Below are 16,085 nucleotides of genomic sequence, written 5' to 3' on the forward strand. Positions count from 1 at the left end.
GAAATCAGTGGTTAGTACGTTCAGAAGCTAGAGTGTTCAACACTCCACTTGGATGATACGTTCTTCGCAGATACTCCCAGACATAATCAACTAGGCATGTACCCAGGTAGGCACTATTTTTGCATAACAAGTGAACCGGGGCCATTAGGGGGCTATAGGGGTTGGGGCTTCGGGTTCTCCAGTATCTGGTCTTGTGCGAACTACCGATATATCTGGTCTGGGAGAACATTCAGTAGAGCGGAGCGGCCGAATTGAGGAGAAAGAATACTGATCGGGATACCATAGATATTATCTATTGTGGTCTCCTTACTGAGAAAAAATTCACTCCCCATAGAATTCGCCCTTGAAAAGTACTTTACTTTGTGATGCTAGGTGCGAGACGTCTTCGCATCGACTAAAGTTGAATGGTTCAAGCCGACCAGGAAAGACCAAAAATTCACTTGGACCCTTGTGCCCCCTTTCAACTCTTGACTAGATCCGTCAGACCGTCTATCGAGTCGTACAATCGACCGATGTGACTTGTGAAGGCGTCGAAGTCACATCTATGCTTGTCATAGCTTATCTCACCAAGGTAAGTCCTACTTTCCGAGCCCCACTTTGGGCACTGAATTTTGCGCATGGCTTGATGGAGCTGAGAAACGGCGAGTCCTGTGTACGGGCTTTTTGGAGCCTCTAGAATGTTGAGTGACAGCAGCCCCTTCATCCAGGCCCCAAGAAGGATTGACTGGCATGCAAGGGTACAACCAGCTTTCCCTTCTAAGAGCTGAGTCGTGACATCTTTGCCATAAGAGATGGCGTTCTGAATAGCGCGTTCCCGTCGAAGGTTCAGCTCATCTGCAATGCAAGAGTCAGTGACGTGCACCATTCCAGGGTTACTGATACTTAGAAGCTTTACTGTATGTTGTGAATCGTAGAGGCAAGCCCCAGGGGTTTATTTTGCCGGGAGCATAACGTATTGCTGTGCGAGTAGCCTGGGTGTAAATGTCGGGTTTGTTAAAGGTAAAGCTCACGAAAATCCAGGGAACCAGCGTCATCGTCCATTTAGCGGGCAGCTCGCGTCTGAGTTGAGTAATCCATGATTGCGAGAATACCTCTATCTCCTCATGGCATTCAAGATCGTCAACCAACACGGCGATGTCAGTCAGGAGACGGATATCAACTGCTCTTGGGACCTTCCGGTTCTTGCCATGAAGAGCATTTAGTACAATCTCAAGGCTTCGGGTATCAAAGCCTTCTATTACGACATGACGGCACCCATCTGCGTGGACTGTATTGGCCTCGAGCCATTCTCCAGAAAGCATCCTTTTGAAACGAGGACAAGCCAAAATAAGATGCTTTGAGGAAACCTTGAATTGAACCGCGCGAGCTGAGAAGCTTGTGAACATGCTGTTGGTATATGAGGACTGAGTGTCGGCGTCGAAGGAGCCTGGGGCCCGAGTATTGGTATTTGAGGGGCTTGGGACCTGAGAGTCAGTGCCGAAGAGGCTAGGGGGCTGGCTGTCAGTGTCGAAGAGGCGTGGCACCCGAAAATTTGTACCAAAGAGTCTTGGACGCTGGGCGTCAGTGCGAAAGAGGCTTTGGCCACGGGTATTGGAATTTGAGGAGCTTGGGACCTGAGTGTCAGTGCCGAAGAGGCTTGTGGGCGGGGCGTCAGTGCCAAAGAGGCTTGGGGCCTGAGTATTGGTATTCGAGTAGTTTCGGACCTGAGTGTCAGTACCGAAGAGGCTTGGACGCTGGGCGTCGGTGCCAAAGAGGCTTTGGCCACGGGTATTGGAATTTGAGGAGCTTGGAACATGAGTGTCAGTGCCGAAGAGGCTTGTGGGCGGGGCGTCAGTGCCAAAGAGGCTTGGGGCCCGAGTATTGGTATCCGAGGAGCTTGAGGCCTGGATGTCAGTGTCGAAGAGCCTTGGGACCCGGAAATTCGTACCGAAGAGGCTTGGACGCCGGGTGTCAGTGCCGAAGAGGCTTTGGCCACGGGTATTGGTGTTTGTGGATCTTGGAGCCTGGGTATCAGTGCCAAAGAGGCTCGGGACCTGGGGATTTGTACCGAAGAGGCTTGTGGGCGGGGTGTTAGTGTCGAAGAGGCGTGGGGCCTGGAAATTTGTACCAAAGAGGCTTGGAGACTGGTCGTTAGTGTTTGATAGGGTCGAGGGCTTGAAGGTGCTTTTATCCAGTGACGCGAAAGATCGATAAGACTCAAAGGAGCTCTTAGGCTTAGACAGAATGACCATTAGGTCGCCATCAGGGTCGATCTCAACCACGGAACCCATGATCAAGGGGAGATGGCACTGCGACCCAGTATGCCTGCTTGTTCAGGTCGAACACCAGTTGAGGTGAAGAGAGACGCAAGCGAATTTCAAGCTGTGAGAGGCAAAAGGCGGGTGGAAAGTAAGGTTGAACGTGTCGTGGAGGCGAGGAAGGTGAAAGGTGGAAGGTGGAAGAAGTGGATGATCTCCCAAAAAGTGGTTTGACAGCCAGCCTGAGGCAACCCACTAGTTTGGATTTATACCGTTGTGTCTTGGGGACCATCTATGCGTCTATCTTCTACAAATCTGCATTTCAAGCAGCACGAACGACTGATCTGTCCTATATGATCGTTGCCTGCTAAGAATATCTCTGAGAGCGATCCATGGGTCTAATCCACTTTGGATCCATGGAAGACTGTCACTCTGGTCTCTACCTTGGAATACGAAAGTAAGACGGTTCGCAATAATTCAGTACAACGTGCGTCTAATATATATAGGAAAAATCAATATCCATACTGCTTCTGCTCCCCTACGCGTCTTTCATCTCAGCATCATCATTTGCTCCGTCTCCATCGAATGGTGACCAACTGGGTGGGCCACTCGCTTCCCCTTTGGGCTCAACTGGCGCAGCAGGAGGTATCATTCCTCCACCAATTGGAGTTGTCTTCGCCGACCCCGAGCCGATATAAGACGTCGTGTGTTGCTCTGGGTCGCCGCCCTCCTCCACCGGCCGTTGAGTGCGCATGGGGCCCAACGGAGTCGTCGTATATACCGTTTCCCACGTCCCACTCGATTCACTACCTTCAATGGGCCCCGTCGCGGTCGACCTGTCGGTGAACAGATTCGGTCCCAAAAAGTGGCCGAAAATATACGCTTTCAAGGCATTCGGAGTGGGCGCAATCTCGGCCGGAGCGTTTGGCACTGCATCCTCTGGAAATGCCGGGAGCTCGCGTACAAGTCCTGCCTTGTTTCGGCTGATGTATAACATCCCGGTGTTGTTCGGCGAAGTTCCAACGAAAAATCGATGTCTCATCCATGGGCCACTGATTCGAAAGTTGTCCCCGACCCGAGACCCTGGCTTGATGGCGACTTGGATCGGGACCCAGTCGACCATATTATTCCCATCGTCATTCCGAATGGTGACCTCCAGCTTGTAGGATGCGAGTGTTAGAGCGCCGAACACACCTACCCCGGTGAAATACCCCATCAATCTTGCTGCCTGTTGGCTTTTATTCTCAAGCCTTGTGAGATCTTCTTCATACAGAACCATTATCGCAGATCCGGTATCGTCGATGAATTCCCATGTGATGCTCTCGTCTCCATGGCTTCCTCCACTGCCATCCCCATTGACAGCTCCATTGCCGGCACCGTTTTTGACACCGTTGCTGTAGTGGACAGCAGGATTTGGAACTCTCAATGTGAAATCAATCTACCAGTAAGGGATAACGGGTGAAATCAGCATTCGAGTTGACTGGAAGTACTTCGGGGTATATCACACCATATGCAAGAATTGTGCATCCATCGGCTCTACAGTAAGGGATTTCTTGTTTGCGGCAAAGACGGGAAACATAGGCATAGCCCCGGGTCCATTCAACTGGAGTGGAGGTGAGAGACTGCATTGGCCAATCTATGGTCTTTCAAGGTACACGTCAACTTACCCCTTCAACCCAGAAGCCCTTTTGGCCCTTCTGCCCATCGCTGTACTGGTCGAACTCCTTCCAGTCGAATTTCTTCGGTCCATCACAGATCTTCTTTCCCCGAGACCAATAGGTGACCAACCCAGGTGTCCAGGCCAACTTCTTCGCTCTATACGCGTCCATGATGGCCTCCACATTTGGCAGCTGCTCAAGTTTATCACCAGCCTTCTGTAAGTCTTTTTTGATGGCGTCGAGATGGTTCAAACGCACGACAACTTCCAAACTGAGCCCAGGATCTGCAGCCGTCATTCGATCCATTCGATCTTTGACTTCCTGGTATCTCGCCAGCTTGGTTTCCCACCACTGGGGCATGATTCCATCCTCGATTCGTTCCTTGCATCTCTCAATATTACCTTGGATGTCTCTGAAGATTTATGGTAAGCTCTTGACTAAAACCATGTTGGGTGGAGCCTCGGGGTAAGTAGCCGCTTACTCTTCGTCAAGATCATAGTCTTCAGAAATCCAGCCCGCGGGGACTTTACTATACTCCGTGATCGGGCCCTTTCCTTTAAGATCCCATCTTTCGTAAGGCTTGATGTTCTTCCGGTATTTCTGGCCTCGACTAGGGGGTTTCCCGTCTTTTTTCTTTGACGGGCGAGGCTCAGGCGATTTACTCGCTTTCCGCTTTTGACCACTCGCGCCGTCCATGTTATTGGTGTTTAAAGAACCTGACCCAGTCGGCGAGACGGAAAATAGCGAGTGAGAGAAGAAAAATGAAATGGTGACTAGAAGCTGGGTGGAGGAAGGAAATTTGAACTTGAGAAAAGACTCGATGCCGAGGGCTTATTGACGGGTATTTATGTTGCAGCGCGACGGCAAGAAAGAACAAACAAAGAAAGTCCATTTCTCAGCTTTCCGAACATCCGTCCTTTTTGCCGGAATAATAGAAAGGCTTCTGTTATCATCCACGTACCAAAAATAGCGCCGCCGGGGTGGCTGCCTCACATACAAGACATCCACCATCAGATTCCCAAAGTCACCTCCCAATTACAGGAACTTCAACCGCCTTTTTTTAAGATTGGTCTAAGTAGGAGAGCAGATGGAACACGCAATCTGGGAAAGTCTATAGGAAAGAAAAGAGCGCTAAAGGGATTTTTGGCTGGAGACAGAAAATTTTCGGAGTCAAGCAGAGAGCTCGGTGGCAGGATGGAGTACCTACAGTAAAAGGAGAAATAATAGATGATTCTGGAAGAGAAGTGGTTCTTGCCATTCATGCGCAGGCGATGGCACTTGCAATAGATCAGGAAGAGAGCCCAAGTAATCAATGCTCATGGACGACAATGTCGCAGGACCCTGTCGGATGCGAAGACAAGCTCATAGACGGAGGGGGGAAATAGAAGAAATACAGAGATCTAAGCTGGGGAGAGGACCACGGCCGAAACCGAAGAAACTAGCCGCACTGAAGAGAGAGAGAGAGAGAAAGCAAACCAAGCACTAGTCGATATAGAAGCGCTTTGAGAATACCATCATATCTACCAGATGGTTTTCCATTGGCCATTCAACCTACTCTCATAGGTTTGGAGACCTCGGGCTCTGGGCTGGGCCTAGAGCTTATGGCACCCGTGGACTCCTTACGTTGGGTTTGTCAAGATCTACTCTCTGCATTGGTATACTATACTCATTTTTCTAGGAAGATTCATCCAGATCCTGCAGCTAATGAGATGCCATTCGTAGACTTCGTGGGAACTCCAATATTTGGTCAGATGTTGGGTCAAGTGGGGCGTCTGGCGGGAGGCTTCAAAAAACGAAATAGCAGCCGAAGTTGGAACTAGAAGGTTCTAATGGGAATGTATTAACTATACAAACCGCTTTAAGCCCCTGTAACTCGGTCAAGTCAGCATCGCGAACTCATCCGCAGTGCGGGTGCACCAAATATAGCATTCCAAGCTTCCATGGGAAACTCCATCGAGCTCAGTGAGTCTCGGTGGATTTGTTTGCCCTCCATCATTTCTAGCCCATCACATCCTCCCTCTGCCATCTCTGCATCCCCGTTCTCACCAGAAATTACCCTCGAGGGGTTTGTCCTCCCTCCAGTCTCCCTGAATCTACGCGTCGAACATCACGCTGTTCATATCGGCTATCGCATTAGCTCACCATGATTGAATACGTGATGCTCCTGGTCCTCCATATCTTGGCCACCTTTCTTCTTGGGAAGTTCATCGATCACCACTACCAGCATGATACCACAGAGAGGAGGGAACATCGTCTATTGATCGACAATCAGCGCGCAGCGCTTGATCGGAAACACAAGCGGGCACTCGAATGGGGCCATGCTATCCAAGAAGAGCTACAGGCATCCATTCGCATCTACGATAAGCTCATCAGAGAACTTCATCTTTTGCAGACCACCAGGGCCTGGCAGGCGACTAAATCATACCAAGCCCAAGGATTGCCATACCGAGCACGGCGAATCACCCCGGCGAGGGTGGAAGTGGGACGTCTTGGATGGGAACTGGGGGAATTTCTGCGCGCAATTGCGGCTTTGGATCGGAAGGAAAGGGAACTACACCGCGCTGCGGTAGTCACAGAATAGGTTCGACGAATATCGCTTGCGGGAATGACATGTAGCGAGAGAAAGGAATGTGGCACTGGAGAATAAGAATTGGCGTGGTTCTGTCTCTTCTGTTTTGGTAAAGCCGACCTTGAAGCCACCCGTATCTTCTCAGCAAACAATCCATCCTACTCTCATCTCATTCCTCCCACAACCACTTCTCTCTTCCTTTCCAATCTCCCTCATTGCTCCCATTGCCACGATGGCTCTGGATGATTGTTTTGTCCTGCGCTTGGCTCAAGCACTTCTCTTCGTGCTCGGCGTTTCATGGATGATGACAGCCTACCTCATGCACTGGGTGTCAATCGGTCCTCTGGAGGGTGTCGCTGCCTTGGAAGTCCAGGTGGAAAGTGCTGAATTTCGAACGGAAGCATTAGCTCACCGTCTTCAATCTCTCCATCGACACTATGATGATTTCAACGCGCGCGCCCAAGCCCTGCAACAGCGGCAGGCGAGGACGCCTCTAGTCCATCACGAGCTGATGCAACAATATCGCTCATTGTTCGATGAAGGAGAAGCCATGCTCCTTGAAAGAAACATGATCATCCAGGAGATCAAGGAAATAGAGGCCCTGCTGGAGGGACTGAGGCCCCTGTAGCAGCCACTAATCCGGTATGGATACTCCAATCCGCACGCGTCGGCTTCTGTTTACTCACACACTCCCGGGAGCCTAGGCATCAGAGCACCTCGGGACTATTTGCAGATGGCAATGCCGATCTCAAAAGCCATGGAGGTGCAGGTTGCGGAGTGCATGCAGCATCCCGGATTACAACATCATTATAGGACATCCATGGATGATTACGATGGTGAGAACCCCCGCATATGTGGAGACCCCGGATTCCTTGTATCTCCTCTAGAATTTCCGCCTAGTTTTGCCTTACCTCGACTTTTCCTGATCATCGCTATCCCTGCCTCTTCTTGTCAATAGTGTTCGTTCGCCCGCACTTATGGTTTCCTCGTTTCGTCCCGCTCCTCGTCCAATTTGTTCTCGCGATATCGCCACCCCCCACCGGTGCCGGGTTATCTTCGGCTATTCCTTTCCTTCGCCTCGCGTCGTCTCTAGGGCCATGAACGGGAAAGGCTTGGATTGTACTTGCCGACCTGTGTCGTCCTATCTCCCGATCAACGCTGCCGCGCCGATGGGCTTAATCAAGTGCACTATAGTGGGTTCGAGCTATATAGCTTGCATTCGCAGTGGTTCTTGCTTCGTGTGCCCTTTTAACTGGATTCGGCCTAATTGCTCAATATGGCTCGACTTTTTCTCTTCCTCCTCGCCTTGGGCTCCGTGGCTGATGCTAGCCAGGATGTTTTCCAGACCAAGTGTGCACAGTTTGCCAATACAATCAATATCCCCAATGTCAAGGTCAATTTTGCTGAATACGTGCAAGGGGGCACAAATCTCTCCCTACCAGACAACCCAGCAAGCTGCGATGCGTCATATCAAGCCGTCTCGGCGGATCTCTGCCGAGTCGCAATGGCTGTGAACACCTCCGCCAGCAGTCAAATCACACTTGAGGCCTGGCTTCCCCGCAAATTCAAAGGCCGTTTCCTGAGCACTGGCAATGGGGGTCTTTCGGGGTGTAGGTCTCCAATTGAACGCTACGAGCGTGCCTTCTCGCTAACGTCCACAGGCATTCAATACTATGATCTTGCTTACACGGCTCAATTTGGGTTTGCTACTGTCGGAGCTAACAACGGTCACAACGGAACATCGGGCAAACCGTTTTATCACCATCCCGAAGTCCTGGAGGACTTTGCGTATCGTTCCATACATACTGGGGTTGTGATCGGCAAGGAACTCACCAAGTCATTCTATGACGAGGGTTTCAACAAGAGTTACTACATGGGATGCTCAACCGGGGGCCGACAGGGCTGGAAGTCAATCCAGAAATATCCTCATGACTTTGATGGGGTGGTGGCCGGTTCCCCTGCGATCAATTTTGTCAATCTGCTTTCCTGGAGTGCCCATTTTTACCCCATTACGGGGTCTCCTTCCTCTGGCACGTTCCTTACCACTGCTGAGTGGAAGGTGGTTCATGAAGAGATCCTTCGGCAGTGTGACAGTATCGACGGAGCGAAAGACGGCATTATCGAAGACCCCGACCTCTGCTTTCCCATACTCGAAACTCTGATCTGTGCACCTAATGCTTCGAATTCGTCAAGCTGTCTGACCAGCAGCCAGGTTCACACGGCTCAGCAGGTTCTGTCCCCTCTGTATGGCGTGAATGGCACTTTGCTCTACCCTCGCATGCAGCCGGGTTCCGAGACCTTGGCCGCGCCCATCATGTACAATGGCGAGCCCTTTTCCTACAGTCTGGACTGGTATCGCTACGTGGTCCACAACAACCCATCCTGGAGTGGCAAGAACTGGACGGTCCAAGATGCCGCTGTCGCGCTGGCCCAGAATCCATACAACATCCAGACTTGGGATGGCGACCTGTCTCCCTTCCAAAAGACCGGTGGGAAGGTTCTTCACTACCACGGCATGCAAGATCAGCTCATTAGCTCCGAAGACTCCAAGTGGTACTACTCGCATGTCGCGGAGACCATGAACCTTCCCCCATCCCAGCTCGATGAGTTCTACCGCTTCTTCACCATCAGCGGTATGGGTCATTGTCAGGGTGGCGATGGCGCCTATGGCATCGGTCAGGGTGTCAACACCTACGCAGGGAGTGATCCTGAAGACAATGTCCTCATGGCTATGGTCAGGTGGGTGGAGCAAGGTGTTCCACCGGAGACTGTTCGTGGAGCTAAGTTTGCCGATGGGGTTGGATCAACTGTTGAATACCGTCGCAAGCATTGCCGCTATCCCCGACGGAATGTGTTCAAGGGCCCTGGAAACTATACTGATGAGAATTCGTGGGAATGTGTCTGAATCGATGCGCTCGGCCCTCCATATAATCCATATCACTTGTCAATTTCATCTTTAGCTAGTAATCAGTGAGTGAATCTCACCGCAGACGGGTTCAATGTCCCTGTTGCAATTTCAGCAGTCCCTATGTCTTGTGTTGTGGAAAGCTACCAGCTCATTGGCCTCTAGAAAACGTCGGCCGACGGGTGGGTCTTTGCGCTGTCGGCGATATCGGTCCTTAATCCAGCGAGTTGATGGACGAGAACTTTCTATCCAGGCAGTATACACTGGCGCTCGACGTTGCACATTCGGCCGGACATGTCTTAATTCCGGACGAGGCCAAGCAGCCTTGTTGCACATCATACACCGCCCGTGTCTGGCATGCGGACACTGATAAATAGGGCACCGCTGCCCCTGCAAGAACCATCCATTAGATTTCGTCCGCAAATACCCATCCCTTCATCCGCGCTGCCTTGAACTGGTATCTCTTCCTATCTTTCTACCATGCCTGCCACTCGCAATGTGATAATCTTCGGCGCAACAGGCGCCGTGGGGTCCTCCGCCGCACTCAAAGCCCACCAGGAGGGCGCAAAGGTCTCTCTGGCCATGCGAGACCCCTCCAAACCTATCCCTATCCTCAGTGGCATCTCTGCCGAAAGAGTTCAAGCGGACTTGACCAACCCCGAGACCATCCGGGCTGCCGTCCAGCAGACAGGCGCCAAGTTCGCCTTCATCTACGCTGCGTTCGGCACGTCGGACCACATGCGCTCTTCTATCGAAGCACTCAAGGAGGCCGGCATCGAGTTCGTGGTTTTCTTGAGTAGCTACGCTATTGATAGTTCTCCGCATCGCGGCGATGCACGGGCTGTGCCGCCCTCGGATTTCATTCCGTGGGTGCATGCACAGATCGAGCTGGTGCTGGAAGACGTATTTGGAAAAGACGCTTTCGTCGCAGTGCGGCCGGCCTACTTCGCAAGCAACTTGCATATGATGAAGAATGATATTGTGAAGGAAGATGCAGTGGTCCGGCATGCCAATCCCGAGGCCGAGTTCGACTGGATCTCGCCCTACGATATCGGACAGGTCGCGGGTGCAGTCCTGGCACACAGTACCAATGGACACATTGTTGGGCTGGTTGGTCCGGAGAGAATGTCGGTTCGCGATGCTTTGGGCCATGTCGGTCGGGTGTTGGGGAAGGAGATCAAAGTCACCACTATCCCGAAGGAAGAGGCTGTGGATGGATTCAAACAGCATGGTATTCCTCCACCAGTCGCCGAGTGGCTTGTGAATGATGTGACCGAGACTCCCGGTGCCTTTTTCAGAGCCCCGACCTACCAGGAGGCTGCGGGTAATATCCAGAAGTATACCCAGAAGGACCCCGTCCGGTTTGAGCAATGGATCGCAGAGAACAAGCAAATGTTGGAGGCTTAGATCTTTGCATGAATCACAATGGGCGAAACCAGCTGGGACTAGAGAATTGCAGCCAAAATTGCCAAAAAGAAATTGCACCAGTCCCCAAGTTGTAGCAGGACATCCGAGCTGTATATCACATCGTTGAATTAGAAATACCTTGCCAGCAACACTGGCATTAAGGAGAAACAGCGTTTTGCCAACCTTCCGTTGAACTAGTGGATGCTTCACAGCTGGGCAGCTGCTCCTGCATAGCGTCATCATCGGCAGAAACACACCGCCCGGAGAAGTGAGATTCATCACAGCCAAGCGGTTGGACTTGCAGCTCGCTGCGATTGTCTCGTTCCACTCTTGGTCCAAGAAACTGTTCAGTATTGCTTGAAAGCCCATGATCCACTCACGCTAGCCCTGGCGCCCCCGGTTTAGCGTCCCTAGTCTCCGCACGGATCACCCTTCTTCGCCCCCAAGCGAAGCTACCCCTCGGAGTGTAGACGCGACTACCCCCGTGCGTCGAGCTTGGTACAAACCCCGATCTACCGGTTTCATTTTTTGCATCACCATCGCACGCCCTTACCATGGCTGACATTGACGAGTTCGCGCAAACCCGCGGCGCTGACGACTTGTTTGATGACGAGATTATCCCGGTTTCCGCGGAAGAGCAGCAGGCTCAAACGGAGGCAGTGATCGCAAAGCCCGAGCCCGAGCCTGAGCCTGAGTCAGTGCCAGCGCCAGTGGCTTCTCCCTCGAAAGAAGTGTCGCCAGTCGAGAATCAGCCCTCCCCACGCGGAGACACTGCCCCGCGAGGCCGTGGGGGAGAACGAGGTCGTGGCCGTGGACGAGGCCGGGGAAAAGGAGGCCGCGGTGGTCTGCAAGACTCGATCTTCGCTGATCCAAAGAGAGCCGAGAGTCCCCGAAGCAAGAGCAAGGGTCGTCCGAAAGCCCCAGAGCCTGAGGGCGATCAAGAAGCTGAGACCGCCATCCCCGAAGCCCCGCAAGATGGACCAAAGGAGCAGCCCGGCCTGGAGGAAGAGGACAAGGGGGAGGTCTTGATTGCCAATGGCGCGGAGCCGCAACGTGTACCTGCTGTGCGTGGAGACCGCAGTGCTACAGGTGGTGTCAGGAAGGTAAGAGCACTCCTAGGCTCAATGGCTGCACGTGGATGGATGTGGACTAATCCTTCCCAGCCCAAGCTCACCGAAGAAGAGCTCTCCAAGCGCATAGCCGCAGCGAAAGAGAACGCCGCCAAGAAAGCCGCCGCTCATGCGCGCGCCGAGGCTGACCAGGCCTCGTTCTTGGAGCGAGAGCAGATTGCAGCAAAGAAGCGACGCCAGGAACTAGCGAATCGACGAGTCATGGACAATGAACGGGAGCAGAATCGCCAGCGCAAGCTCAATGCCCAAACGGGCCGCGAGTGGGATTCCGAAAAACGCGAGGAAGACTATAACCTGCGCGGTGGCGGGAGCCAGTTCCGACGAGGCATGCACGGCGGCGTGTCTGGGTATGTACGACGGGACTTTGATAATGGACGTTCGAGCGATGCTGTCAGTGACCACGGTAGTCGAGGACGAGGGCGTGGAGGTCGTGGTGGCCGTGGCCGTGGATCGCGCGGAGAAAGGGCGTCTTCTCGAGACCTGTCAGAGACGACCGATGCAAAGACCACTGCACCTTCCGTGCATGATGAAGCCAGTTTTCCTTCCCTTCCGGCAACAAAGAAACCAGAGCCCGGACCTGCAGCGGCCCCAGTTACCACCGCAGCACCGCCTACAATGGAAAAGCTCGAGTCCACCATGTCGCCGGTCTCTGGCACTTGGGCGGATCAAGTCGAGGAGTAGACGCAGTGACAAGGGCGGCTCTGTGGCTTTCTGTTTCCTCGGAGTTTTTTCTCTCTTCCCTTTGCTTCGTGATGAATTTCTTTTGTTCTGGCACTGCTCACGACCTGAAAAGACTCTTTGATTACCCCCTATGTTTGCAATTTGATATCCCTCTGATGTGTTGATGACGACACGATGCCTGCCACTCACCCGGTTCATACATTCTGTGATGTCTGGTACATATGGCATGACACAAAAAGGCAGTTTTTCTGTAGCTCTCATCTCTGTTCCCGCCCAATCTCTTAGTTGCATGAACAGATTCCCTCGAGTGCCTTGGTAAGTTAGGATGTACAATATACAGCAAAGTCCGCTAGTCAATGCCTTTCCACGGAGCGAACTCAACCGAGACCAGCATCTCTAGTTGTCCGTGAAAATGATGATCGAACCCCTTCAATGTCTGTGAATAAATTGACTTTGGCCACACAGACACACACTGGCTACTTCCCGCGACAAGCAAGGCTGATGCACTTTGGCATTTCCCAAAAGATGACGCCAGCCGCCACCGCGTCGATTGCGCCCGTCGAATCTTCGCTGTACTTCTGATCCACTTTCCAGCGATCTCTTTCCCCTTGCCGTGCGCCAAGAGACAGGCGCAGTCGACTTCTGATGATTGATAACAATCTGCTCCATCCTGGGCAATCAAACCGGCGCTTCAGACTCGGATCCACTTCGACCACGCTTAAACACCCCTGAGTGACGCGGTTTCTCCATTTCTGACGACCCCTTTGCAGTCGCCTCTGCAGAACTTCGGACCAGCCGGACCAGACTTTAGCCGGTTGGCGTCACTACTTTAATCTGATCAGGGAAAGCAGGGCTCCGCTACAGCCCCTGGCGAGCACTCGCATTGGACCAATCTGCTCCTATGTGGCCCTGCACTCAACCAGTTCAGTCACCTCAGCACCTTAATCATCTTGAAGAACCCCGGTCCAGCGGCGTCAGAGACGCTATTTGCTTCGACTATTCTGTCTCGGGTACGACTGGCCAATATTCTATCTCAAACCCGGGGACTACAGCCTGGGCCGCGTCTCGTAATGGGATGACGACGACCCCAGTGGCCCAGTAGCTCTCGCAGGGCTCAGAGGCCCATTTCGATGGTAGTTTCATGGTCTGGTTCAGTCTATGTGGAAAGATCAGCGTTTTATCGAAGAATCACTTCGCCCAACCCGGAAGATGGCCGTTTCCCACAGTCTTTCCACTGGTGTTATAAATAATGCCTCGTGGTGGTCGTCCATCCATTTAACGAAGGTCCAAGCACTCTGCACCCACTCGTTCTCTCGTTTGTTCTCTTCTTTTCGCTCTTTTCGCTTCATTCAGCATGCGTCTTCAGACGGGCGCCTCTATTGCGGCTTTTGCCGCAGCGGCCAGTGCCAAATCCTTGACTCAGGTGTGCACAGTTGCCAACGTCAAGGCTGCTCTGCCTTCCAATGGCACCCTGCTCGGCATCAATCTGATCCCCTCGGCTTCCACCGCTGCTGCTGTCTACAATGCCAGCAGCAGTGCTGCGATGGGCGCCTCCACCACTAATAGCGAGACCTACAACTACTGCAATGTGACCGTGACCTACACTCACCCCGGCAAGGGCGACACTGTTGTCGTCAAGTTTGCTTTCCCCGAGCCGTCCGACTACAAGAAGCGCTTCTACGTCGCTGGTGGCGGTGGCTACTCTCTTTCTACCGATGCTACTGGTGGTCTCGAGTACGGTGCTGCTGGTGGTGCCACCTCCGCTGGTTATGATGCTTTGGACGGTACCAGCTACGACGACGTTGTCCTGTACGCCAACGGCTCGATTAACTGGGATGCCACCTACATGTTCGGCTACCAAGCCCTTGGTGAGATGACTTTACTTGGGAAGTATCTCTCCACCGGCTTCTACGGCCTGTCCTCTGACTCCAAGGTCTATACCTACTACGAGGGATGCTCCGACGGCGGTCGTGAGGGCATGAGCCAGATCCAGCGCTGGGGTGAGCAGTATGACGGTGTCATCACCGGCGCCCCTGCCTTCCGTTACGGCCAGCAGCAGGTCAACCACGTCTTCTCGTCTGAGGTGGAGAAGACCCTCGACTACTACCCTCCTCCTTGCGAGCTGGACAAGATCGTCAACGCCACCATCGCTGCCTGCGACCCTCTCGATGGCCGTACCGACGGTGTGATCTCTCGTACCGACCTGTGCAAGCTCCACTTCAACTTGACCTCTATTATTGGCCAAAAGTACTACTGCGCTGCGGAGACCAGTACTTCTCTCGGCTTTGGCTTCAGCAAGGTCAAGCGACAGGCTGCAGGCAGCTCCACCAGCTACCAGCCCGCCCAGTCCGGCACCGTCTCCGCCAAGGGCGTTGCCGTTGCGCAGGCGATCTACGACGGCCTCCATAACTCCAAGGGTGAGCGCGCCTACCTCTCGTGGCAGATTGGCTCCGAGCTCTCCGACGCCGAGACCCAGTATAACAACAACACGAAGAAGTGGGAGCTTGACATTCCTTCGACCGGCGGCGAGTTCGTGACCAAGTTCGTGCAGCTCCTGAACATCGATAACCTCTCCGACCTGGACAACGTCACCTACGATACCCTGGTCGACTGGATGAACACCGCCATGGTCCGCTACATGGACAGTCTGCAGACCACCCTGCCCGACCTGACCCCCTTCCAGCAGTCCGGCGGCAAACTGCTCCACTACCACGGCGAATCTGACCCTAGTATCCCCGCTGCCTCCTCGGTGCACTACTGGCAGGCCGTCCGCAAGATCATGTACCCGCACCTGTCCGACAAGCAGAGTCTGGCTAAGCTGTCCGACTGGTACCAGTTTTACCTGATCCCCGGCGCTGCCCACTGTGGCACCAACACCCTGCAACCGGGCCCCTACCCTGAGACAAACATGGAGACCATGATCAACTGGGTTGAGAACGGCGTGAAGCCTTCTCGTCTCAACGCCACTGTGTCCTCTGGCACGTACAAGGGCGAGACCCAGATGTTGTGCCAGTGGCCCACCCGCCCGCTCTGGAAGAGCAACACCACCTTTGACTGTGTGAACGACAAGGCCTCGATTGACAGCTGGACCTATGAGTTCAATGCGTTCAAGGTTCCTGTGTACTAAACGGGCTGTCAGTTGAGCCCTTGTATTGGCAGTGGAGGCGATCCCCCGGAGAGGGCATGGTTAGCTGTGCTCTGATTGATTCTGGATTGATACCGTTGAAGATCATGTACAATATCTTTTGAATTGCAGTGCATTGCGTTTCTGCATACTCTCTATCTTCACGATGTTGCGTAGAGACCCTGCATGTAAGCTGTTGGCCAGCAGAGTTATCTAACTATACATCAAGGCTCTGTCATAATGCAATCATAACTAGTTATTGTATGTTCAGTTATTGTATGTTCACCAAGATGTCCATCTCGGCCAAACGAGCAATGTTCGCAGATCCAGGCGAGCCTCATCTATAAGGTCGGTGCGGGCGGCGCAGCCACGTG

The 16,085-nt window shown here is 53.0% G+C and overlaps 8 protein-coding genes across 8 annotated transcripts; 6 read left to right on the forward strand and 2 right to left on the reverse strand.

The window, feature by feature from the left end:
* Positions 1-460: 460 nt before the first annotated feature.
* On the reverse strand, positions 461-2,270 carry N7459_001168 (uncharacterized protein; the record flags this gene model as incomplete). Its single annotated transcript, XM_056940353.1, has 2 exons — positions 461-894; positions 953-2,270. The coding sequence occupies 2 exons, from the start codon at positions 2,268-2,270 to the stop codon at positions 461-463; spliced, it is 1,752 nt and encodes a 583-aa protein (XP_056804633.1).
* A 505-nt stretch (positions 2,271-2,775) lies between these two features.
* N7459_001169 (uncharacterized protein) lies at positions 2,776-4,591 on the reverse strand (the record flags this gene model as incomplete). The annotated part of the gene is made up of 3 exons (XM_056940354.1): positions 2,776-3,675; positions 3,905-4,307; positions 4,377-4,591. The coding sequence occupies 3 exons, from the start codon at positions 4,589-4,591 to the stop codon at positions 2,776-2,778; spliced, it is 1,518 nt and encodes a 505-aa protein (XP_056804634.1).
* A 1,447-nt stretch (positions 4,592-6,038) lies between these two features.
* On the forward strand, positions 6,039-6,476 carry N7459_001170 (uncharacterized protein; the record flags this gene model as incomplete). The annotated part of the gene is made up of 1 exon (XM_056940355.1): positions 6,039-6,476. The coding sequence occupies one exon, from the start codon at positions 6,039-6,041 to the stop codon at positions 6,474-6,476; it is 438 nt and encodes a 145-aa protein (XP_056804635.1).
* Positions 6,477-6,696: 220 nt separating this feature from the next.
* Positions 6,697-7,092, forward strand: N7459_001171 (uncharacterized protein; the record flags this gene model as incomplete). Its single annotated transcript, XM_056940356.1, has 1 exon — positions 6,697-7,092. One exon carries the CDS (start codon positions 6,697-6,699, stop codon positions 7,090-7,092), a length of 396 nt encoding a protein of 131 aa, XP_056804636.1.
* A 648-nt stretch (positions 7,093-7,740) lies between these two features.
* On the forward strand, positions 7,741-9,369 carry faeB-2 (putative feruloyl esterase; the record flags this gene model as incomplete). The annotated part of the gene is made up of 1 exon (XM_056940357.1): positions 7,741-9,369. One exon carries the CDS (start codon positions 7,741-7,743, stop codon positions 9,367-9,369), a length of 1,629 nt encoding a protein of 542 aa, XP_056804637.1.
* Positions 9,370-9,849: 480 nt separating this feature from the next.
* Positions 9,850-10,776, forward strand: N7459_001173 (NmrA-like family protein; the record flags this gene model as incomplete). The annotated part of the gene is made up of 1 exon (XM_056940358.1): positions 9,850-10,776. One exon carries the CDS (start codon positions 9,850-9,852, stop codon positions 10,774-10,776), a length of 927 nt encoding a protein of 308 aa, XP_056804638.1.
* A 554-nt stretch (positions 10,777-11,330) lies between these two features.
* N7459_001174 (uncharacterized protein) lies at positions 11,331-12,587 on the forward strand (the record flags this gene model as incomplete). The annotated part of the gene is made up of 1 exon (XM_056940359.1): positions 11,331-12,587. The coding sequence occupies one exon, from the start codon at positions 11,331-11,333 to the stop codon at positions 12,585-12,587; it is 1,257 nt and encodes a 418-aa protein (XP_056804639.1).
* Positions 12,588-13,941: 1,354 nt separating this feature from the next.
* Positions 13,942-15,714, forward strand: N7459_001175 (putative tannase; the record flags this gene model as incomplete). The annotated part of the gene is made up of 1 exon (XM_056940360.1): positions 13,942-15,714. One exon carries the CDS (start codon positions 13,942-13,944, stop codon positions 15,712-15,714), a length of 1,773 nt encoding a protein of 590 aa, XP_056804640.1.
* Positions 15,715-16,085: the final 371 nt, after the last annotated feature.

The sequence above is a fragment of the Penicillium hispanicum genome (genome assembly GCF_028827665.1).
Source record: "Penicillium hispanicum strain IBT 35686 chromosome Unknown utg000001l_segment0_segment0, whole genome shotgun sequence".
In the NCBI taxonomy this organism is placed as follows: domain Eukaryota; kingdom Fungi; phylum Ascomycota; class Eurotiomycetes; order Eurotiales; family Aspergillaceae; genus Penicillium; species Penicillium hispanicum.